The 25,649-nt window shown below is 44.0% G+C and overlaps 1 protein-coding gene across 2 annotated transcripts; it reads right to left on the minus strand.

Moving 5' to 3' along the window:
* Nucleotides 1–2,660: 2,660 nt before the first annotated feature.
* Nucleotides 2,661–24,087, minus strand: LOC311113187 (FACT complex subunit SPT16-like). 2 transcript variants are annotated; one of them, XM_084156381.1, is made up of 25 exons: nucleotides 23,661–24,087; nucleotides 22,650–22,742; nucleotides 20,678–20,848; nucleotides 20,310–20,462; nucleotides 19,913–20,059; nucleotides 19,473–19,624; nucleotides 19,057–19,229; nucleotides 18,863–18,953; nucleotides 14,598–14,671; nucleotides 14,347–14,459; nucleotides 14,029–14,094; nucleotides 13,682–13,780; nucleotides 13,433–13,548; nucleotides 12,761–12,914; nucleotides 12,541–12,668; nucleotides 12,125–12,387; nucleotides 10,091–10,209; nucleotides 9,849–9,902; nucleotides 9,581–9,765; nucleotides 9,098–9,173; nucleotides 7,728–7,897; nucleotides 4,787–4,916; nucleotides 4,185–4,308; nucleotides 3,937–4,011; nucleotides 2,661–3,649 (listed from the first exon to the last, which is right to left on the minus strand). In XM_084156381.1, the coding sequence occupies exons 1-25, from the start codon at nucleotides 23,724–23,726 to the stop codon at nucleotides 3,537–3,539; spliced, it is 3,105 nt and encodes a 1,034-aa protein (XP_084012507.1). In that variant the 5' UTR covers nucleotides 23,727–24,087; the 3' UTR covers nucleotides 2,661–3,536. The 2 variants fall into 2 exon arrangements, with proteins under 2 accessions (XP_084012507.1, XP_084012506.1); XM_084156380.1 differs by having other exon boundaries at nucleotides 4,179–4,308.
* Between the last annotated feature and the right edge of the window lie 1,562 nt (nucleotides 24,088–25,649).

Genomic DNA, 25,649 nt, shown 5'->3' on the forward strand with positions numbered 1-25,649 from the left:
GTGTATAAAATCGAGCACACAGCCATGCAATCTCCATAAACAAAAATTGGCAGTAGAATGGCTTTACTGAAGAGCTCAGTGACTTTCAACGTGGCACCGTCATAGGATACCACCGCCGAGTGCTGAAGCGCATAAAAATCGTCTGTCCTCGGTTGCAACACTCACTACCAAGTTCCAAACTGCCTCTGAAAGCATTGTCAGCACAAGAACTGTTCGTCGGGAGCTTCATGAAATCGGTTTCCATGGCCGAGCAGCCGCACACAAGCCTAAGATCACCATGCGCAAAGCCAAGCGTCGGCTGGAGTGGTGTAAAGCTCGCCACCATTGGACTCTGGAGCAGTGGAAACGTGTTCTCTGGAGTGATGAATCACGCTTCACCATCTGGCAGTCCGACGGACAAATCTGGGTATGGCGGATGCCAGGAGAACGCTACCTGCCCCAATGTGTCAACTGTAAAGTTTGGTGGAGGAGGAATAATATTCTAGGGCTGTTTTTCAAGGTTCGGGCTAGGCCCCTTAGTTCCAGTGAAGGGAAATCTTAACGCTACAGCATACAATAACATTCTAGACGATTCTGTGCTTCCAACTTTGTGGCAACAGTTTGGGGAAGGCCCTTTCCTGTTTCAGCATGACAATGCCCCCGTGCACAAAGCGAGGTCCATACAGAACTGGTTTGTCGAGATCGGTGTGGAAGAACTTGACTGGCCTGCACAGAGCCCTGACCTCAACCCCATCAAACACCTTTGGGATGAATTGGAACGCCAACTGTGAGCCAGGCCTAATCGCCCGACCTCTCTAATGCTCGTGGCTGAATGGAAGTAAGTCCCTGCAGCAATGTTCCAACATCTAGTAGAAAGCTTTCTCAGAAGAGTGGAGGCTGTTACAGCAGCAAAAGGGGAACCAAGTTCAAATTAATACCAATGATTTTGGAATTAGACATTTGACGAGCAGGTGTCCACATACTTTTGGTCATGTAGTGTACCTTCAGTTAGTTACACCAAAGCAGTTTTCTAACCCCCTCCTTTTTGTCTGTGGAGCTCATTGTGGCCCAAAGAGTATTAACTAAGGAAATTGTCCTTTACACACTTTAGATTTGGTCCCATTGTTAGTTTTCCTCATACCGCCTGTCAATTGTCACTTAACTGGTGTGGTTAAGTGGCAGAGAAGATAGCCAGCCAACTTCCTCCATTCTTTGTTAGTACTTTCATTTCATTATTTTACGATGTGAAGCACTTTGTTACTTGTATTGGAAAGCGCTATAAATACGGTTATTCTCATCCAAAATCACAGAAGACCGGTCATCATATGCAGTCCTTCTCAAATAGTGGGGCGCGCCCCCCTGGGGGGGCTCGGAGCGATGCCGGGGGGGCGCGTGTGACCCTGGGGAACATGCTTTTTTTTGCCGCAGGGAGTAGTTTTTTTTTGCACCGAACAAAAGCACAGAGTAGGAGATATGAAGTGCAGATAACAAACCCTTAAGAGACGCCATGGAAACATATTTAACAGGGATGAAAAGAAAGGCGGAGAGAGACGGAGATAATGAGACAAACGTAAGTCTCCCGAAAGCTAAGACGAGGAAATATGACGAAGCGTATGTAGCGCTTGGCTTCACTGTGACTACGGTGGAAGAGGAAAGACCGGTATGTTTACTGTGTCTAAAAATGTTGGCAGCGGACAGCATGAAGCCAAATAAATTAAGGCGTCACTTAAATACATTACACCCCAATCACGCTGATAAGCCGCTTGAGTTTTTTCAGCGAAAACATGCCGAATATTGCCAACAATCGTCCCGCTTTGTGAATGCTACTTCAGGAAACCAGCGAGCACTGTTAGCATCATATAAGGTGGCGTACCAAATTGCTCAGTGCAAAAAAAAAAACACTCCATAGCAGAGGAGCTGATACTGCCTGCAGCATTAGACATGGTCTCTGTCATGCTGGATGACGCAAGTGCTGCAAAAATAAAAACTATCCCTCTGTCCAATGACACTATCGCCAGACGTATAAATGACATTGCTAACGATCTTAAAGAACAGCTGGTAGATAAACTCAAAGACAAACGTGCCTTTTGCCATTAATCCTGACTTCCTCATTTTGCTAAAAAAAAATCAGCACAAATGGTTTTATTCATTTTTGTTTTATAGGTCAGTGTTTCATATATTGGGCTCCTGAGTTCATGTTGCTGATCAATTTGAATTTATTATTATTTATTGATTATATTTTATTTTATTTTTCAGTATCAAATGGTAAAAAAATTTTTACAGTTAAAATAAGGCAGATTTCAGGCAAATTGATGCACTTTAAGTCTTTTGTTACAGACTAAAAAACAATGTTAATAAAGTTATTCTTTGTTGTAAGTTGATCTATATTTCTTTATTTTATTTTTTATTTTCTTTAATGTTAATAAGGATACAATGTTATGCAGAGGTGTACTTAGAACAATTTCATAGACAAATGATACTATTTCCAGTTGGGGGGCGCGAAATGTTTACTTATTCCTAGGGGGGGCGCAACAGAAAATAATTGAGAAGCACTGTGCTAGACCAACTCAGAAGTGTACAATGTAGCACAGAGGATGGTTAATCAATTTCATAGTTATTAATAGGTAGCATTGAAAGTGACACTTAAATGAATGAGACAAAAATAACCACAATTTATTTTTGAATTTTATTACAAAAAACATCAGGATTTTTAATTAACAATTCAACAGTCTATCTATCCAGGATGAACAAAAAGACAGGGAGGAAAGAGGGAGGGGGGGGGGGGGGAATGAGAGAGACAGGGAGGAAAGAGGGAGGGGGGGGGGGAATGAGAGAGACAGGGAGGAAAGAGGGAGGGGGGGGGGAATGAGAGAGACATTGTGAGTGTCTGTGTCAGTCTGTACAAACCCCCATTAAAACAAAGGAATTGGAAAACGGCATCAAAAATTAATATTGGTATCTGGCTCTGCTCCCCCCTCCCCAACGATCAAGATATCAATCTTACTCAGCAAATAAACTGTGTCCAAGAAGATGAGAGGATGAATGGTAGAATGCCAGAAGTGGAAGGAGGGAGGGAACAGAAGATTATTTGTTTTCACAAAATTGTATAAAATGCTTTGCAGAAGATACTGTATGTCATCATTATCACTGCTTACTCTATTGGTTTAGAAACAATTTAACAGAAAAACTATAGTTTGCAATAAAAACCCTTTCAACACACACACACAGACACCTGGCTCCTGGAAACAGGGGAGTGAGAGTTGCCAAAGGAAAGGAAGGAGGAATGAAGAAAGAAGGAATAGAACGAAAGAGATGGAGTTTGTGTCCGTCTGTCGTCAGGTACGATATGGCCATTTAAATCACGACACTCACTGCCTAATACAAACGCATGGGGATGCTACTACCTCTATAGACACATTGTATAGCGTGTGTGTGTTTCTGTGTTTGTGTTTGCGTATGAGGGAAAGATGAAGGGAAGTGAGAGCGAAGATGAATTGGAGGAGACAATGTTTTGGCAGTGTGTGTTTTGTTGAGACCGTGTCTGGTGATGTCATCATTCAGTGGCGCCGTTTCTTCTTGGCGATGGGGGGTGGGGCTGACGAGCGGCCCTTCCGCTTCCTATTGGCCGACGAGGTCTCCTCCGTGTCCTCGTAGTGAGACTCTATGTCGGCTAGGGGAGGAGGCGAGAGAGAGGGAGGGAGGGAAAGGGTCAATATCAAAACATTTGCAACCGATTTCACATTACGAGTGTCAATATCAAAACATACGAGGACAAAACTGTCATAGGTCGTTCAATGAAGAAGTTCCAATTCACATTGGATAACAAAGTAGTAGTATTTTCAAGTGTTTCTCCACCTTTTCTATACCATGGACCAGCAAGCGATGGTACCTCTTGCTTCAGGGATGGTAAGCTAGGTTTTTCCCTCCTTGGGGGAGAATGTAGAGGAGTAGACTTACCTTTCCTGGCCTCCTCTTCCAACTCATCCCAGTCTTTACCACTCTCCTCTTCACTGCCCAGCGATGCACTGTAGTCTGAAATACACACACTACTAAGTCTCTGTACGTTTATGTTTGTGTGTGTGTGTGTACGTGCGTGTGACAGTAAGTCAATGTAAGTGGTGTGTGTTTTTGTGAAAATGAGAGAGGACTATGTATGGGTCAGTAATCATCTGTGTGTGTGTCTCAACATGACTTGTTACCATTACCAGAGTCCTCGCTCTCTGAGTCATAATCTTCATCACTGTCTTCCTCCTCTGCCTCACTCTCGTCTGCCGAGGGGTTAAAGGTCTGGTCTTCCCCTGACTCAGAGTCATCCTCTGCTCCTTCCCCCTGAGAGAGATGGAGAGAGAGAGAGAAACAGAGAGAGAGAGAAACAAAGAGAGAGAGAGAAACAGAGAGAGAGAGACAGAGAGAGAGAGAGAGAGAAACAGAGAGAGAGAGAGATGGAGAGAAACAGAGAGACAGAGAAACAGAGAGAGAGAGAAACAAAGAGAGAGAGAGAGAAACAGAGAGAGAGAGAGATGGAGAGAAACAGAGAGAGAGAGAGATGGAGAGAAACAGAGAGAGAGAGAGAGAGAGAAACAGAGAGAGAGATGGAGAGAAACAGAGAGAGAGAGAGATGGAGAGAAACAGAGAGAGACAGAGAAACAGAGAGAAACACTTTTGTCCAACATCTTCATTTTAACACAACACTATGTTTTAATAGCACACACACGCTCCACATTCACTCTCACACGCTCCACATTCACTCTCACACGCTCCACATTCACTCTCACACGCTCCACATTCACTCTCACACAGTCCTCACCTCACTCTCCGGGTCTAAGAAGGACCACCCCCCCTGTTCAAAGAAGCCCTCTGGGTCGTCCACTATAGTCTTCATGATTTTAGTCCAGTTCAGAGACTGGACCCCCTCTGTGTACTTGATATCACAGGAACTGGAGAGTGAGAGAGGTGGGGTGGAGAGAGTGTGAGGGGGAAGGAGAGGAGAGAGCGACAGGTTTTTCTTTAAAGTCGTTTTTTATTTTGAGGAGCAACACTTGGTAAAACTCTGCTAACACAAACATCCATTTAAAAACAAATTCCTTTCCCCAAAAACGAATTCACAGTTAAAAAGGAGGAGACTAAATCCACAAAGTGATCGGTTGATGGATATATGACATTAAGCAGACACTTTTAATCCAGAACGTTCTACAGATTCCATTTTCGTATCGGTGAGCTGAAATCAAACCCACGACTCTGGCATTGAAGGTGCCACACTACCAACTGAGCCACACAGATCCAGTCCACTTGAGTCACTCCTTGATGGGGTCCAGTGAGTTAACTGACTGCTAATTGGTTGATTGGTTAATCAGTGCTTTCCGTACGTTCCGGGCTTGGGGGGGGACGGTGTCCCCTGAATTGTTGGGGGGCAGAACGAGCTCCATTTGTGACAGCCTCTGGTACATTCTAATGCCTTGATTCCTTCCGAAATTCACAGCTAAATTATTAAATACTTTAACGACTTTACCTGCCAGATTGGTAACACGAGTTGTGGCATTCAGTAGAAAGACCACAAAAATGTATGAATTCAGTGTGTTAGTTGTTTTGGATATCGTCTAGGCGAAGGTCTACGTGATCAGGACTATGTTCTAAGTGAGAGAACCTTTAACATTAAACCTGTTCTCATGAGATTCAACTAATATTTAGTTTTACTGCAAGATATGAATTGCCACAATGATGTTTGTTCTTCAAGTTCAGGGTCACCAACACATCTATTGGTCTCGGGGTGTTTCCAAGGGTATGGAAGTCGGCCATAATAACGGCCATCTTTAAATCAGGCGACCCTGCTGACGTGAGTAACTACAGGCCCATTAGTATACTACCTGTGGTGTCAAAGGTTGTTGAAAAGTGTGTAGCAGAACAACTGATTGCCCACCTCAACAACAGCCCCTTCACATTACATTCCATGCAGTTTGGCTTCAGAGCGAAACACTCCACAGAAATGGCCAACTGCTTTTTTCTGGAAAATGTGAAGTCCAAGATGGACAAAGGGGGCGTTGTTGGGGCTGTGTTTCTGGACCTAAGGAAGGCTTTTGATACTGTTAACCATGAGATTCTCATCACAAAATTGTCCAAGTTCAACTTTTCCCCCGATGCCTTGAGATGGATGAAAGCATACCTTGAAGGCAGAACTCAGTGTGTCAGAGTGAGCAATGAGCTATCGCCCACTCTTAGCTATGATGTGGGTGTGCCCCAAGGGTCAATACTGGGGCCCCTCCTGTTCAGCCTGTACATTAATGATCTGCCTTCTGTCTGTACTGGGTCTGAAGTTCAAATGTATGCAGATGATACAGTGATATATGTGCATGCAAAGAGCAAACAACAAGCTGCACAAGAACTCACTACTGTAATGGTCCAGGTTACAAAGTGGCTCAGTGACTCGTGTTTGCATCTCAATGTGAAAAAAACTGTTTGCATGTTCTTCACAAAGAGGGCAACAGATGCTACTGAGCCAGAAGTCTATGTGTCAGGGGAGAAGCTCCAGGGGGTATCTGATTTTAAGTACCTTGGCATCATACTTGATTCCAACCTCTCTTTTAAAAAGCATGTGAAAAAGGTAATTCAAATAACCAAATTCAACCTAGCTAATTTCCGATTTATACGAAATTGTTTGACTACAGAGGTAGCAAAACTGTACTTCAAATCTATGATACTCCCCCACTTAACATACTGCTTGACTAGTTGGGCCCAAGCTTGCTGTACAACAGTAAGACCTATTCAGTCTGTCTACAAACAGGCTCTCAAAGTGCTTGATAGGAAGCCCAATAGCCATCATCACTGTCACATCCTTAGAAAGCATGAGCTCCTGAGTTGGGAAAATCTTGTGCAATACACCGATGCATGTCTTGTATTCAAGATCCTAAATGGCTTGGCTCCCCCTCCACTCAGTATTTTTGTTAAACAGAAAACCCAAACATATGGCAGCAGATCCACAAGGTCTGCCATGAGAGGTGACTGTGTAGTTCCCCTAAGGAAAAGCACCTTTAGTAAATCTGCTTTTTCTGTGAGAGCTTCCCATGTCTGGAATACACTGCCATCAGACACACACAACTGCACCACATATCACACTTTCACAAAATGCTTGAAGACATGGCTAAAGGTCAATCAGATTTGTGAACATGGTCCCTAGCTGTGTGTTGCCGCTTTCCATGTCTGTTGTCTGTAACTTGTGAGGTGTGGAAACATTTTGTTGCTTTTATGAATTTTGTCTTGCTGCTTTTTGTTCTATGTTGCTCGGTCTGTATGCTACGTCTTGCTTGTCCTATGTTGCTATGTCTGTATGCTATGTCTTGTTCTATGTTGTTATTGTCTATATTGTAATTGTTTTTAATAACCTGCCCAGGGACTGCGGTTGAAAATTAGCCGGCTGGCTAAAACCGGCACTTTTACTGAAACGTTGATTAATGTGCACTGTCCCTGTAAAAAATAAACTCAAACTCAAATAAATTTTATTGGATCTGCTGTTGTGGACACCTAGGATAAGGAAACCAATGTGTAATTTTGGTGAACTATCCCTTTAAGAGTTTGGCCTGTCAATCAATCACTGTGGGCGAAATTTTCAGGTGAGGGGGCAAGGATGTTGGTGAGTCACAGAGTTGGTAGGGTTTCAGACCTGTCAATCAATCACTGTGGGCGGGACTTTGAGGAAAGGCGGTAGATTAGTAATCTAGTCAGAAAAACGAGTCTAGGTTAATCGATGCACTTACTTGAGCCACTCCTTGATGGGGTCCAGTGAGTTGACGGGCACGGCGTTGATCATGGTGACCTTCTTGCTGTAGTCCTTGTAGACGATGACCACGTCAAAGTTCTTCAGGTGAAACTGAACGCGCTCAAAATGCACCAGCTCCACCTCATCCAGAGTCACCACGAACGGAGGCTGGGGAAGGAGCAAGAGAGGATGGAATGATGAGAAGAAAAATATATATATATATATATATATATAGTAGACTGCTGAGAGCATGTACCTTTTTAGTGTTAACTTTAACCTACAAAGGATTTTATTAGATAAAATATCTGCCTCAAGGCCTAGCTTGGTTTAAAACACATGGTGGAGAATGCAAGCAGTGCTGCTGACTATATCAGTGAATGTGTAGTAGTAGTAGTAGTAGTAGTAGTATTATTAGTGTGTAGTAGTAATTTCTGTAGTAGTAGTAGTAATAGCAATGTGTGTAGTAGTAGTATTAATGTGCTGTAGTAGTATTAATGTGCTGTAGTAGTAATGTGTGTAGTAGTAGTAGTAGTATTAATGTGGTGTAGTAGCAGCAGCAGTAATATTAATGTGTGTAGTAGTAATAATAGTAGTAATAGCGGTGTAGTAGTAGTAGTAGTAGTGTGGTGTAGTATTAATGTGTAGTAGTAGCAGTAGTATTCATGTGTAGTAGTAGTTTTACTGTGGTGTAGCAGTATTAATGTGTAGTAGTAGTATTAATATGTGTTAGTAGTAGTGTTAGTGTGGTGTAGTATTAATATGTGTAGTAATAGTAGTAGTGTTACTGTGATGTAGTATTAATATGTGTAGTAGTAGTAGTGCTAGTGTGGTGTAGTATTAATGTGTGTAACAGTAGTAGTAGTAGTATTAATGTGTGTTGTAGTAGTAGTAGTAGTAGTAGTAGTAGTAGTAGTAGCGGTAGTAGTACTAGAGGTAGCAGTAATAGTACTAGCAGTACTAGCGGTAGTTGTAGTAGCGGTAGCAGTAAGAGTACTAGAAGTAGTTGTAGTAGTAGTGGTACTAGCGGTAGTAGTACTAGCAGTAGCAGCAGTAGTAGTAGTAGTAGTAGTAGTAGTACTAGCAGTAGCAGCAGTAGTAGTAGTACTAGCAGTAGTTGTAGTAGCGGTAGCAGTAGTAGTGGTAGCAGTAGTACTAGTAGTAGTAGTAGTAGTAGTAGTAGTAGTAGTAGTGGTAGCAGTAGTAGTACTAGCGGTAGTAGTAGCAGCGGTAGCAGTAGTAGCGGTAGCAGTAGTAGTGGTAGCAGTAGTAGTAGTAGTACTAGCGGTAGTAGTAGTAGTACTAGCGGTAGTAGTAGTACTAATGGTAGTAGTAGTTGTAGTAGCAGCGGTAGCAGTAATAAGCACTCACCCACTCAGTGGTGTTACACAGGGAGCTGGAGGTGGGCTGCAACAGACAGGTACTCCTGTAGGGGGCACCCTGGAACCTGAACACACACACACAGTAATGTCCTCCGCAACGAGACTGATATTATTAACTTAAACAGTTTCATACAGTTCATTACTTGAACACCCAACTCCATGCTTCCCCCCCCTTAAAGGAAAGATTCACTCATCATATGATGCGAAACTCAGATACACATTAAAACATGCAATGTCCTCAGGAATCGATAGAACATCGCTCAAAGATGCACAAAAACTGTACAACATTCAAAATGGATGAATATTCCCTTTAATATTCACACGCCTTCTCAAAACGCCCTTACCCTGTCCATATCACTCTGCATCCCTCTCTCCCTCCCTCCCTTCTCCCTCCCTCCATCCATCCATCCCTCCATCCCTCCCTCCCTCCCTCCCTCCCTCCCTCCCTCCATCCCTCCCTCCTCCCTCATACCCGAGGTCTCGGAAGGGCACTTCGAATTCCAGTGCCTCCTTGGTGAGGGTCTCCACCTTCTCGATGAAGTTCTTGAAGGCAGACTTGAGCTTGTGTCTCATCTCTCTCTCCATCTGTTCGGCGTACAGGTCGTCGCGGTCGTGCATGTGCTGGTGCTTCCCCAGGTCTGTGGTGATCTCACCCACCTAAGAGGAGATAATATTGTCTTATCCTATCTTAAGACAATATATTAAGGTAAGATAAAACATACGATAAAAACTTTATTTACCTCTGTGTAGAACTGCACGTCTGTGTGACGCTTCTTACCAAACATGATGGCGTTCTGATGGAGGACGAGAGGGGTGGGATTAGTCAAAATGGACGCACAAATACACACGTCTAAACTAAATCAAGACCCCTCCAAATGCCCCAGGCGAAAGCATAGACCCAAATACCTACAGCCTGATTACAAAGCATATAAGGTTAGACATCTTGTACTAAGCCTAAGGTTACACACACACACACAGGTACCTTGAGGTGGAAGTGCAGTACGATGATCATCTCTCCGTCACAGGGCTGGAAGAGGGAGTGTTTAATGTTGTTGTAGAGAATGTCCACTTTGTCCCCGCGGACGGACGTGAAACGGAAACCTGGACAGACAGACATGTTATTTACCAGGTTCTGTCCTGGACAGACAGACAGACAGACATGTTATTTACCAGGTTCTGTCCTGGACAGACAGACATGTTATTTACCAGGTTCTGTCCTGGACAGAGAGACAGAGACATGTTATTTACCAGGTTCTGTCCTGGACAGAGAGACAGAGACATGTTATTTACCAGGTTCTGTCCTGGACAGAGAGACAGAGACATGTTATTTCCCAGGTTCTGTCCTGGACAGAGAGACAGAGACATGTTATTTCCCAGGTTCTGTCCTGGACAGAGAGACAGAGACGTGTTATTTCCCAGGTTCTGTCCTGGACAGAGAGACAGAGACATGTTATTTCCCAGGTTCTGTCCTGGACAGAGAGATGTTATTTACCAGGTTCTGTCCTGGACAGAGAGACAGAGACATGTTATTTACCAGGTTCTGTCCTGGACAGAGAGACAGAGAGATGTTATTTACCAGGTTCTGTCCTGGACAGAGAGACAGAGACATGTTATTTACCAGGTTCTGTCCTGGACAGAGAGACAGAGACATGTTATTTACCAGGTTCTGTCCTGGACAGAGAGACAGAGACATGTTATTTACCAGGTTCTGTCCTGGACAGAGAGACAGAGACGTGTTATTTACCAGGTTCTGTCCTGGACAGAGAGACAGAGACATGTTATTTCCCAGGTTCTGTCCTGGACAGAGAGACAGAGACATGTTATTTCCCAGGTTCTGTCCTGGACAGAGAGACAGAGACATGTTATTTCCCAGGTTCTGTCCTGGACAGAGAGACAGAGACGTGTTATTTCCCAGGTTCTGTCCTGGACAGAGAGACAGAGACATGTTATTTCCCAGGTTCTGTCCTGGACAGAGAGACAGAGACATGTTATTTCCCAGGTTCTGTCCTGGACAGAGAGATGTTATTTACCAGGTTCTGTCCTGGACAGAGAGACAGAGACATGTTATTTACCAGGTTCTGTCCTGGACAGAGAGACAGAGAGATGTTATTTACCAGGTTCTGTCCTGGACAGAGAGACAGAGACATGTTATTTACCAGGTTCTGTCCTGGACAGAGAGACAGAGACATGTTATTTACCAGGTTCTGTCCTGGACAGAGAGACAGAGACATGTTATTTACCAGGTTCTGTCCTGGACAGAGAGACAGAGACGTGTTATTTACCAGGTTCTGTCCTGGACAGAGAGATGTTATTTACCAGGTTCTGTCCTGGACAGAGAGACAGAGACATGTTATTTACCAGGTTCTGTCCTGGACAGAGAGACAGACCTGTTATTTCCCAGGTTCTGTCCTGGACAGAGAGACAGAGACATGTTATTTACCAGGTTCTGTCCTGGACAGAGAGATGTTATTTACCAGGTTCTGTCCTGGACAGAGAGACAGAGACATGTTATTTACCAGGTTCTGTCCTGGACAGAGAGACAGACCTGTTATTTCCCAGGTTCTGTCCTGGACAGAGAGACAGAGACATGTTATTTACCAGGTTCTGTCCTGGACAGAGAGACAGAGACATGTTATTTCCCAGGTTCTGTCCTGGACAGAGAGACAGAGACATGTTATTTACCAGATCCGTTGAGGGATGGAGGGGGACACTTCTTTTTCCTACTAGCCCCAACTTTGCTGATAAGTACTTTTTTTTACTATGACTGTGATATGTGGTTGTCTCACCTACCCATTTTAAGATGAACGCACTAACTAAGTGCCTCTGGATAAGAGCATCTGCTAAATGACTAAAATGTTGATTGAGAATACACAGCATTCTTATAGTCTACAGCAACACTCTGATCTGGGAAGAACCTCCACCATTTCTTCGTTCCCCCACCCTCTTTCCTTCCCCTCTCTTCTTTCCTCCACTACTCTCCTCTTTCAATTAATTGTTATGGGAACCCTTTCCTCACCGTTGGTATGGGCCTCCAGTGACCCCTGCATCCTCTTCTGGGCGATGTTGGGCCTGATGTAGAGGTCTTTGAGTTTGGGGTTGGAGCGGTTGAGGTTGATGACCAGCGAGTCCTGCTTGACGATACCCTCCTTCTCCTTCTCCTCAGCCTCCCGGGTCTTGTAGCGCTTCTGCACCTCCTTGATGATGCGGAAGGCGTTCTGGAGGTTAGTGGACGGGACTGTTGGGTCACCAGGCGCCTTGAGGTTCGATGCCCGGTACGTACTGGGGGGAGGTATGAGCAATGTCAGACACAGCAGCAGGTGGACAAAGATGCATATAGCACACACACACTTACGACCATCTGCTTGATATTTGACAGCAGTGAAACATGCAGTAAGTATATGGGCACTCAGTCACACACACATTTCCTCTCACATTTCTTTGACAAAAGTGGCATCAGGGTTGGGGAAGATGTTGCCCTCGTTGCGTCCCAGAGAGCTGCCGGGAACATAGAAGTTTATCCTCAGGTACGTCCAGTCTCCTTCCACCGACGAACTGATGTTCTACACAGACAGACAGGTCAAGTTTTTCCTCAGATAGGTGTGGTCTCAAATTCGGTCTAATTGTGATTAGTGTGTGTGTGTGTGTGTGGTACCTTGATGGTAGCGATATGGAAAGGGGTGGCGATGCCAAAGACAGGCATGACGACCGTCTCGTATTTCTTGTCGATGAAGATCTTCATGTCTCGAATGTCTTTCTCTCGAGGCATCTGAGAGCCGTTCTTGTAGGAAACATTGGATTTTCTGGACCTAGAGAGCGAGAGGGAAATACTTCATTTAATCATTTAATTCACTGGCGACGGCACACATTTTTGGAAAGACCATCTACGTAAACATCAGGAGAGAGCGAAATCATTAATTATTTAATCATGTAAATGTATCTTTCCTAGTTTTCTACGAAATACCATTTAGACAAACATAACACTATAAAAAAAATCCCCATAACATAATTCTCTCCCTCATCATGTACGTTCTACCACCTCTCCTCCTTCACTCCACTCCTTTATTACCTATTACCAGCCTCCTCTCATTCCGTTCTCCCATCTCCCTCCTTCCAAACATTAGTCCATCATCCCTTCTCCGTCCCCTCCTCTTTTCCCTCTCTTCTGGACCGGTTGCTCTCCTTCTGTAACACCTTACCCTCCTCCTCCCTCTCTTCCACTCCTCTATTCCCTCGTTCACTCACTTCTGGACCTGTTGCTCTCCTTCTGTAACACCTTACCCTCCTCCTCCCTCTCTTCCACTCCTCTATTCCCTCGTTCACTCACTTCTGGACCTGTTGCTCTCCTTTCTGTTCTGTCAGACGTCTCTTGGCCTCCTCGTTCACCTGATTGGCCAGCTCCTTCTGGTGAGCCCGCCTCTTCTCCTCTGCAGTCATCTCGTTCTGACCAATCAAATAACAGTTGCTCACATTCTGACCAATTAAACGATAATGTTTTATCTCATAAACACAAACTGAGATGGTGTAAGTGTAGTGAATTTCTCTCAACCACACACACACACACACGGACACACACCCTAGTCCTGTCCTGAAGTAAAGCTTGTCCACGCGCTCCCTTCCCCAGTAGTTCCTCTGCATCGTCAGCATCTTCCTCCTCATCATCCTCTTCATCATTCTGTCAAGAAGAAACAAATCATTTTTAATGGGTAGTTTGGGTCCTGGATGCTGATTGGCTGAAACAGCCTATCAGCCGTGTGTATATCAGAAAATATACCACAGGTATTATTGCTTAAATATAACAGTTAGAGGACATAGAGCCCTAAAATAAACATATTAATATTTGAAATAGATATGCATCTTTCAGGGTTTGTGAGAGACTGAGTGAAACAAGAAGCCGAGAGAGACGGCGGCCATCTTTCGTACCTTTAAGAAGATTCCAACGTTCTTTATCTTCTTCTTGACCGGAGTGAGAACTGTCGCCGGATCGTCCTTCAGGATAGACATTTTAATGGCCACGCTGAATGTTTAGTGTTTCTTTCCTGCCATCGCTGAGCCAATATGACATATCAAATGTGATTGATAGAGAACTATATGTTTGACTGTGAGTTTGTTAAAAAAAAGTTTGAAATAAAGTCTAAGAGTGTGAACCCTACTTTGTTGATCTGTACATTCTATGAACAGGGTGTATTTCTTCTGTTCCTTCCCCCCCCTCATCCTTCCATCCCCTGCCCTCCCTCCTACCTCATTGATCTGTACTGAGTCTCCTATGAACAGGGCGTATTTCTTCTGTTCCTCCTTCTTCCCCTCCTTATTCACCAGGTCAGCGAAACCCAGGCTGATGCTCAGTACCATACCTGAAAACACACAGTTATGAAAGCGTCCGCTCTACACACCATTTAAAATGGCCTCTGTATGAGACTCACACACAATACCATGTCTACAAAGTATCCTACTTACATTCAGTAAGACACTACAGTGACTTGAGTGCTTACCTTTCTTCAGTTTGTACTGGTTCTTACTGTTCAGGACCAGGGAACCCTCTCTGAACTCTATCCCCATGGCAAACCTACAGCAGGAAGAGGGGACGCACATAATCAATACATGATACATACCCCATCCTCAATAATCAATATATACTCTATCCTCAATCAATAGGCTTGGGCGGTATACCGTTTATACCGCATACTGGGGTATTTGGAAACAGGATGGGACATTAATACCAGCCGACAGCCAAGCGCTGGTCGATTTTGGCATCGGCTGGTAGAATGTCTATTCTTCCCAGCCAAATTGGCGGGTGAACACATACAGCATTTGGGAGCAGTTTTTTTTTTCTTCTCGATCCAAAACCCACATGTAAAAAAACGAATAAATAAAAAACTAAAACGTGAGTGTCAGCTCTGGAAGAGAAAACCTCAACCATAGTAGTGAAAGCAGGTACTGTGTTTTCTGTGATTTATCCTTAATTTCATTTTTTTTCAGAACAAAATGTGGCTGGTAAAAGAGTTGAATGGCTGGTAAAAGAGTTGAATGGCTGGTAAAAGATTTGAATGGCAGGTAAAAGATTTGAATGGCTGGTAAAAGATTTGAATGGCTGGTAAAAGATTTGAGTGGCTGGTAAAAGATTTGAATGGCAGGTAAAATGAGGGCATTCACCAGCTACTGCGGCTGGAGGACCAAAAAGTACATTTCCCACCCTGCTTGGAAATAGCCACGGGATGGTTTTTCCAATACCGTTGAAACTATTTATTTGAAATACCATTTTTAAGTAAATACCTGCAGTCAACTTGTGCAATACTTTAGGAGATAAAGAAGATTGCATTCTTCATTTCACCTGTCACACTATTTTACATTATGAAACTTACCAGTAGTCCCCAGTCACGTGGTGTTTGTTTACAAGCAAACAACGAGAGACCGGAGCCTTGTGAGCCACTCACTGTTGTGCAGCACACATCAGGTGATCTAGCTACAGTATAAAATTCACAACTAAATGTTTGCCAGCTATACTGGACAAAAATATAAAACACACAACATGCAACAATTTCAAAAGATTTTACTGAGTTACAGTTCATACAAGGAAATCCGTCAATTGAAATAAATTCATTAGGCCCTAATGTATGAATTTCACATGACTGGGAATACAGATATGCATCTGTTGGTCACAGATACCTTAAAAAATGCAGCGAGACATCTCCTTCGCATAGAGTTGATCAGGCTGTTGATTGTGGCCTGTGTAATGTTGTACCACTCCTCTTCAATGGCTGTGTCGAAGTTGCTGGATATTGGCGGGAACTGGAACACGTCAATCCAGAGCATCCCAAACATGCTCAATTGGTGACATGTCTGGTGAGTATGCAGGCCATGGAAGAACTGAGACATTTTCAGCATCCAGGAATTGTGTACAGATCCTTGCGACATGGGGCCGTGCATTATCATGCTGAAACATGAGGTGATGGTGGCGGATGAATGGCACGACAATGAGCCTCAGGATCGTCACTCTCTGTGCATTCAAATTGCAATTGTGTTCATTGTCCGTAGCTTATGTGTTGTGTGACAAAACTGCACATTTTAGAGTGGCCTTGTGTCCCCAGCACAAGGTGCACTTGTGTAATGATCATGCTGTTTAATCAGCTTCTTGATATGTCACACCTGTCAGGTGGATGGATTATCTTGGCAAAGGACAAATGCTCACTAACAGGGATGTAAACAAATTAGTGCACACCATTTGAGAGAAATAACCTTTTTGTGCGTATGGAACATTTCTGGGATCTTTTATATCAGCTTATGAAACATGGGACCAACACTTTACATCCTGCGTTTATACACTGCTCAAAAAAATAAAAGGGAACACTAAAATAACATCTGAATGAATGAAATAATCGTATTAAATACTTTTTTCTTTACATAGTTGAATGTGCTGACAACAAAATCACACAAAAATTATCAATGGAAATCAAATGTATCAACCCATGGAGGTCTGGATTTGGAGTCACCCTCAAAATTAAAGTGGAAAACCACACTACAGGCTGATCCAACTTTGATGTAATGTCCTTAAAACAAATCAAAATGAGGCTCAGTAGTGTGTGTGGCCTCCACGTGCCTGTATGACCTCCCTACAACGCCTGGGCATGCTCCTGATGAGGTGGTGGATGGTCTCCTGAGGGATCTCCTCCCAGACCTGGACTAAAGCATCCGTCAACTCCTGGACAGTCTGTGGTGCAACGTGGCGTTGGTGGATGGAGCGAGACATGATGTCCCAGATGTGCTCAATTGGATTCAGGTCTGGAGAACAGGCGGGCCAGTCCATAGCATCAATGCCTTCCTCTTGCAGGAACTGCTGACACACTCCAGCCACATGAGGTCTAGCATTGTCTTGCATTAGGAGGAACCCAGGGCCAACCGCACCAGCATATGGTCTCACAAGGGGTCTGAGGATCTCATCTCGGTACCTAATGGCAGTCAGGCTACCTCTGGCGAGCACATGGAGGGCTGTGCGGCCCCCCAAAGAAATGCACCCCACACCATGACTGACCCACCGCCAAACCGGTCATGCTGGAGGATGTTGCAGGCAGCAGAACGTTCTCCACGGCGTCTCCAGACTCTGTCACGTCTGTCACGTGCTCAGTGTGAACCTGCTTTCATCTGTGAAGAGCACAGGGCGCCAGTGGCGAATTTGCCAATCTTGGTGTTCTCTGGCAAATGCCAAACGTCCTGCACGGTGTTGGGCTGTAAGCACAACCCCCACCTGTGGACGTCGGGCCCTCATACCACCCTCATGGAGTCTGGTTCTGACCGTTTGAGCAGACACATGCACATTTGTGGCCTGCTGGAGGTCATTTTGCAGGCCTCTGGCAGTGCTCCTCCTGCTCCCCCTTGCACAAAGGCGGAGGTAGCAGTCCTGCTGCTGGGTTGTTTCACTCCTACGGCCTCCTCCACGTCTCCTGATGTACTGGCCTGTCTCCTGGTAGCGCCTCCATGCTCTGGACACTACGCTGACAGACACAGCAAACCTTCTTGCCACAGCTCGCATTGATGTGCCATCCTGGATGAGCTGCACTACCTGAGCCACTTGTGTGGGTTGTAGACTCTGTCTCATGCTACCACTAGAGTGAAAGCACCGCCAGCATTCAAAAGTGACCAAAACATCAGCCAGGAAGCATAGGAACTGAAAAGTGGTCTGTGGTCACCACCTGCAAAACCAGTCCTTTATTGGGGGTGTCTTGCTAATTGCCTATAATTTCCACCTGTTGTCTATTCCATTTGCACAACAGCATGTGAAATGTATTGTCAATCAGTGTTGCTTCCTAAGTGGACAGTTTGATTTCACAGAAGTGTGATTGACTTGGAGTTACATTGTGTTGTTTAAGTGTTCCCTTTATTTTTTTGAGCAGTGTATTTTTGTTTAGGTGTAGATATCTTATAACTATTAAGTTAACTGTCTAAAATGTGCTAAATGCTCTGCAGTTGTGCATTTGGTTTGCCAATTTAGTGGTTAGCTTCTTCCAAAATCAAGCTTTGCTTGGTAACAGCAGAGAATCCCCTCCTTGATCAAAAGCCTTGCTGTCTAATATTTGTTTTGTGCGTGCGGCAAACTGTGAGTAGCATTTTTGAGTTACTTGCATAACTTTATTAGCTGGGATGTCTGTACTGCAAATAATTTAGATAAAAGAGAGTCGCACACTGTATATTCAAGCTTCCAGTAATTTATTGGGTAAACCACCAACGTTTCGGCACCACTGTGCCTTCTTTAGGGTGATCCTGAAGGCGGCACAGACTATATAGCCTACAGTTGACTATGTAGCCTACAGTTGACTATGTAGCCTACAGTTGACTATGTAGCCTACAGTTGACTATGTAGCCTACAGTTGACTATGTAGCCTACAGTTTACTCGCCGTTAGTCAGCACCTCTAACAACTTTTTGGGGGTGTGCGCCAGCTCATGCTTTTTATTAGACTGCAAATACTTTAGGTCAGAGACTGTATAAAATGTACGCAATGCGCTCGTTAGCATTTAGTTCTCTATGGAATTTTACATGTACTTGTTAGCATAGCTAACCTTCAGATTGAAGAGGATCAGTGTGGTTTGAAAATAGTGTCCCGTATGTTCATTGCCGGTATTACCGAATATCCCGGAATGGCACAAGGTCGTATGAAGGTATGACAATCTGGATACCGCCCAAGCCTAATAAATCAATACAATAACCAATACGAGGCCATGTGGGAGTGTGTGAGAAGGTAAGAGTGTGTGTGTGTGTCCTACCCTAGGTTCTTGGTGAATTTGGCTGCCAGGTCAGGCTTCTCCTTCTTGACGTAGTCCAACACAGCATTGTACGCGTCGCAGATCTTTACACCTACAGAGAACAAGGTCAGAAAAAAAAAAGGTCAGGTTACGCAAAGCATGTGTACTCTACCCCACAAACACACACCCTGCATCTCCCTTCCTCCATCCCGCACCGTGTTTGAGCTCTTTGAGTAGTTCCTCTTCCACCTGTAGCAGGAAGCTGTAGTTGTCCTGCATCTCCTGTGGCGGGTCCACCATCAGGGTCCGCACCAGGTTGGAGCAGTAAGACTTGTAGCGGATCCCCATGGCACACGTGATGGCCCCAAAGTGCATGTGGTTCTTATCACTGAAGAGTTATAGTGGCGTTATAAAAGGTGTTATAATGCCTTATAAATGAGTCTGCTGTGACAGGTACTGTATGTGTGATACAGAAGGAAATTGGTCTTTATCATCAAAACTGGTCACATTTTGGATAAACCTGTTAAATTATTTATTTTTGCATGTATGTTGAGCACTGAAACGAGGCTAAAAAAAGATCACAGTGGAAACGGTCATTACTAAAGACATCGCCATGGAAGCGTCTGTTTACCTGACAACGCTGAACTTGAGGCTGTAGTTGCCCCCACTCTGAATGATGGGGGGGTAACACATCTCCACCGTGGAGGGGTCTGCTCCCCCCAGGAACTTCTTCTCCTCGATGGCCTTCTCTACAGACTCAGCCAGCTTACTGTGGCGCACCTTCTGTTAGGGCACAAAAGAGGAGAGAACACACTCAGGAAACGCTCTGCGCAATGCTTTGTTTTTGCTCTAAAAGTGTGCGTGTCATCTTGGAGACAAAATGAAATGATTCAAAACTATTTGGACATATCTTTAATTGGTTGTCAGTCAGTCTGGCCCAATTTGACTGCACATGTCAATCACAACAGTGGCTTTCCAGGATGGTTCTATCATATTAATGTGGGTCCTGGGATGTTCCACCCATCTACAGGCGTTGTGGGAGCGGATAACGATCGTGACTACAAAGCCTACCTCGTCTGCATCAACGATCTCCATGACCCGCTCCTTGAAGAACTTGGAGTAGACGTCGCTGGTGACGGCTGCAGCCTTCCTCATCAGAACCAGTTCCCCGTCCTCCTTCACAGCAATGGTGTAGGCTACAACCGCACTGATGTCCACCTGGGGGAAGGTGAGAGGGGGAGAGAGAGAGGGAGACGGAGAGACTGTGAGGATTGTGACCTGATGCAGAGACCAATAACTAGCTACATGTGAGAGTCTCTTTTTAATGCAACATTGCCTCCCGCCACACACACCAGCTACCCACCATTCTGTAAATTCACACACCACATGGAAACAATATTATTTTACCATCAACCCATCTCACCCCTCCCTCCTTCAGTCCCTTTCCCCACATCCCTCCTTTGCTCACCTTCTCCAGGCCCTCTGCAGTGATCATGTCGTTCCAGCTCTTCATGTAATCACCGGGGAACTTGTCCTTGCTGAACACACCCACAGTCTTGCCCTCCTTACTGGCCCTGATTGCCTCCACCATCTTCTCAAAGTTAACCTTGTTGCTCTCGTTCTGAGGGGAGGGAAGGAGGGGGAGAGAGAGGTTAAAGAGTGATCCTTCAGCTCAAACACATTGACATGAGTGCATGCACATTCATGCACTCACACACGAACGGTCACACCGACTTCTTGTGCCACACACATTAAAAGAACTGTACTAAAATGGGATAATATGCATTGAAAGCGAATCAGCGATAGAACATCCCGAGTCTACCAATCAGCGCTTACCTTTTCCCTGATGAGCAGAGTGATTGGTGGAACCCCGTTGGCGTTCTCATTACCCTTGGTGACAGCCACCTGTTTAAGGAACTCCACCTTCTTTTTGCTGGCCAGGAAGATGATCTTAGACTCACAAAACACCATGATGGTGTCTGTCAGCTCATAACCAAACAGCCATGTCTGGAGGGGAAGGAGAGGAGGAGAGGAAGAAGAGAGGAGAGAAGGTGGAGAGGGGGCATATGTTATTCTATGAAATATGCTTATGCTGGAGTGTAAACTAGCTATGCTTCTTCACTACAGAAGCCATAACACATACAGTGCACTCTAAGTACTCAGACCCTTTCGCCACATGTTGTTACGCTACAGCCTTAATCTCAAATTGATTAAATAAATAGAAATCCTCACCAATCTACACGCAATACCCCATAATGACAAAGCAAAAACAGGTTTTTACACATTTTTGCAAATGTATTGAAAATAAAACGGAAATACCTTATTAATGTAAGAATTCAGACCCTTTGCTATGAGACTCGAAATTGAGCTCAGGTGCATCCTGTTTCCATTGATCATCCTTGAGATGTTTCTACAACTTGATTGGAGTCCACCTGTGGTAAATTCAATTGATTGGACATGATTTGGAAAGGTACACACCTGTCTATATAAGGTCGCACAGTTGACAGTGCATGTCAGAGCAAAAACCAAGCCATGAGGTCGAAGGAATTGTCCGTAGAGCGCCGAGACAGGATTGTGGTGAAGCACAGATCTGGGGATGGGTACCAGAACATTTCTGCAGCATTGAAGGTCCCCAAGAACACAGTGGACTCCATCATTCTTAAAATGGAAGTGTTTGGAACAATCTGGACTCTTCCTAGAGCTGGCTGCCCGGCCAAACTGAGCAATTGGGGAGAAGGGCCATAGTCAGGGAGGTGACCAAGAACCCGATGGTCACTCTGACAGAGCTCTAGAGTTTCTCTGTGGAGATGGGAGAACCTTCCAGAAGGACAATCATCTCTGCAGCACTCCACCAATCAGGCCTTTATGGTAGAGCGGCCAGACGGAAGCCACTCCTCAGTAAAAGGCACGACAGACAGCTTGGAGTTTGCCAAAAGGCACCTAAAGGACTCTGACCATGAGAAACAGATTCTCTGTTCTGATTAAACTCTTTGGCCTGAATGCCAAGCCTCACGTCTGGAGGAAACCTGGCACCATCCCTACGGTTAGGCATGGTGGTGGCAGCATCATACTGTGGGGATGTTTTTCAGCGGCAGGGACTGGGAGACTAGTCAGGATCGAGGGAAAGATGAACAGAGCAAAGTACAGAGAGCTCCTTGATGAAAACCTGCTCCAGACCACTCAGGACCTCGGACTGGGGCGAAAGTTTACCTTCCAATAGGACAACGACCCTAAGCACACAGCCAAGACAACGCAGGAGTGGCTTTGGGACAAGTCTCTGAATATCCTTGAGGGGCCCAGCCAGAGCCTGGACTGGAACCCGATCGAACATCTCCGGACAGACCTGAAAATAGCTGTGCAGCGACGCTCCCCATCCAACCTGACAGAGCTTGAGAGGATCTGCAGAGCAGAATGGGAGAAACTCCACAAATACAGGTGTGCCAAGCTTGTCGTGTCATACCCAAGAAGACTCGAGGCTGTAATCACTGCCAAAGGTGCTTCAACAAAGTACTGAGTAGAGTCTGAATACTTATGTAAATGTGATATTTCAGTTTTTAAATGTTAATACATTTGCATAGATGTCTACACCTGTTTTTGCTTTATTATTATGGGGTATTGTGTGTAGATTGATGAGGGGGGAAACACAATTTAATCAATTTTAGAATAAGGCTGTAATGTAACAAAATGGAAAAAGTCTGGGGTCTGAATGCTTTCCGAATGTACTGTGTATGTAAACGTGCACACATTTTCCCTGATCAGCTCACAGTCAGGAATAACTCTTGGATAGGGTAGAGTCCATGAGTTTTACCTGCAGGGCAGTGGATTTGGCGTACACTATCTCTTCGTCCACCCCAACGGCGACCACCATGGCATCCACTTTGCCAAACTCATCTTCTCCTTTCTAATAGAGGAAAATAACAAAAGATACTTGTTGATTAACATAGAAATGTTTCACATTGTTCAAACTAAGTAAACCAGTGAGCAAAAAGACAGTTAGCCACAGTTGTGAGTTTGTCGACACGTTGCTTGTTCTTTTTGAGTGCCGGTGATAAGTATGAAAATTGCAAGTTAGCGAAACAGTTAAGAAGTAAGCTAAAGTTGATAACTATCCATCTATTGCTATATTATCTCAATTAAGCTTGAGAGAAAGTTGCTAGTTAACTACTGGTTGGCATTCAAATGCAGGGAATGAGATCAATCGTTGTGTGCCTTCAAAAGAAAAGTGCATGCAACAAATCACTGCCTGCTTGGCGCGATGTAAAGCTAGTTAGCTACAGTAGCATGCTAGCTTGAACGTGTCAAACTTTGATGTTAGTTATGTGGACAAGAGGCAACTAGCTAGCCATTTCTGTCAAAACATTCCATGGTACTTTCTGACATATTTTGGTGCCAATTTTAGATGTGCAACTTCAGAATATGAATTAATATTTTGCTGGACTGGCAACGAGCTAACGTGGTAGTGCCACATAAAGTGCTAGATATGGCTGACTAGCTAGTTAACGTTAGCTATGCTAATATGTAGATAATATACAATGCAGAATAAGTGGCCATGTTGTAACTATCATTTTTAGAATGTGTAATCGTTCCTGAATGTATTCCACAAGTGTTTCATAACTACATGTAAGTCTATATAATCAAATTGATCATTGCTGTTTGCGTTTCTGTAGCTACAAAACCAACCACGGCACTCACTCATGTCATGCCGAAAACAAAGTCAAACCACGCAGTTTAAAAACGCGGCTCCACGCCGCGCCAGCTTCAGCATCCAAAACATGATTTTACTAGTCTTATATAAATATATTTCTACCGTGCTGATTACCTTCCAATTCCCATATAAGCGCTTGATTCGGCGGTAGTACGCTTCCTTGTCCAGGTTTACCGCCATAGCGAGTCTTTTGCACCTTCAAACTCCAGCTCCTGGCTTCTCAGAGCAGCACAGGCCGGATGAGTGTTTGCTGTTTTCTCGCACTTTCCACCCCTTGAAACCTATATAAAAAGAGATGTTTCTTTCCTTCTCGATTTATGCACGGTGGTTACGTTCAGTTCTCCCCAAGATGTGCCTCTATGGTTGATATGTAACCTTTTTTTTTTTTTTTTTTTATGTATACATTAAATATCACGCGTTTTGTTAAAAATCTATATTTACGGTAAAAATATAAAATGCATACTTTTTCTTCTTATTAATAATTGCGTAACATCTAGCTGTTTTGTTGCCCACACTCGTGCCAAGCATAAACGACTCGGATATAATTAATACCTCCCTTCTCCGTTTTCCCCTCTTCTCCCTCCCTCCCCCTTTTTTACAGTCTGTCGAGCACTTTACATGTTAATGTTAGATAGGTCAATTACCACACTCGCCCCTATATGGCAAGCACATTATTTTGATAAAATAGCGCGACGTTTATATAATGCCGGTGCACTAGTTTATATGACACACGTGCAATCTTGGTTTGCTCATGTTTTCCTCTAGACCCATGCCTTGATTTCTGTCTTTATTGAATGTAATTGTTTTTTATATGAGTGTATAAAATCGTTTGATGGGGTTTTCTATTTGGGGTATTTCATGCATATTGTTACCAAAGACAGTACTCTGTGTTGTTACACTGTTACAGTGTATCATTTATTTGTTTTACATTGCTCGACAGCGCCTCCCGAGGTACATCTGAAAACCCGCCTCTGTCGGATCTTGTCTGTGACCATGCGCTTTTTTCCCGCCACTGCATATTTTCCCGCCAGCTCCAGAATTCGAAATGTCTGACACGTCACGCTGGAAACAAAGGTATAGTTTAAAATAAATATTTGGTATCACTGCAGAAACCCCTTCTTCTTGCCGCTGTAATGGGATGTGCAAGGAAGGCTCTTGCAAAAGGTTATTTATCATGGTGATAAAATCCCGAGTGGCGCAGTGGTCTAAGGCATGGTCAGCTGTGCCACTAGAGATCCTGGTTCGAGTCCAGGCTCTGTCGCAGCCGGCCGCGACCGGGAGACCCATGGGCGGCGCACAATTGGTCCAGCGTCGTCCAAAGTAGGGGAGGGTTTGGCCGGCGGGGATGTGGATTCGTTTCCCACGGGGGGCCAGTTTGAATCAAAATAAAAAAAATAAAAAACATGTATGCACTCACTAACTGTAAGTCGCTCTGGATAAGAGCGTCTGCTAAATGACTAAAATGTAAATGTGATAATCTAGATTAGTTAATTGTATTTTCTGCTACTTTTCCCCATTTTGTTTTTTCTTTTACCTTTTTAGGGATAAAAACCAAAATGCAACACACACAAATCTTACCTAGTGATACATAAAGCATTTTATTTTTCAATAAAACATTTATGATCATTAGTTAAAATGATTTACAAAAAACAACCTTTTCATTCATTTCCTTTTTTTATATATATACATTAACATGTTAATGTTATTTTTGTTCCACGCGCATAATGTAGTGATGACAACTGGTAAGAGATTATAATTCACAGCCCACAATTCCCCTTTCACTATTGCAATGCCAAGTAAATCTATGGATGCACGTGGTAAAACCATACAAATATAATTACTATTGAATAGAATTTATATTAAATGAGAATTCCCTTTATAGTTACTAGTGAATGGGGATGTCCTTTCTAGTAATTACGTTGCTATGGTTAAAACGCTCATATTGCTTATTTACACATCAATGGCATTTTCATAAAGCATCTCAGAGTAGAAGTGCTGATTTTTAGATCCAAATGAAGAAGATTACATATGGGGGGGGGGGGGGGGGGGGGCTGATCCTAAATCAGCATTCCTACTTCAAGACACTAAAACATTTAAAAAATA

Source organism: Coregonus lavaretus, assembly GCF_964263955.1.
Source record: "Coregonus lavaretus genome assembly, chromosome: 39".
In the NCBI taxonomy this organism is placed as follows: Eukaryota; Metazoa; Chordata; class Actinopteri; order Salmoniformes; family Salmonidae; genus Coregonus; species Coregonus lavaretus.

What these genes read in the sequence shown, in the direction of transcription:
- LOC311113187 (XM_084156380.1), bottom strand. Translation starts at nt 23,726, where the DNA reads ATGGCGGTAAACCTGGACAAGGAAGCGTACTACCGCCGAATCAAGCGC. An exon ending in GGAGAGCAACAGGTCCAGAA is followed by an intron (nt 12,915 to 13,432) that starts GTGAGTGAACGA and finishes CTCGCTCTCTAG; the next exon opens with GTCCAGAAAATCCAATGTTT. An exon ending in GCCACTTTTGTCAAAGAAAT is followed by an intron (nt 12,388 to 12,540) that starts GTGAGAGGAAAT and finishes ACCTCCCCCCAG; the next exon opens with TACGTACCGGGCATCGAACC.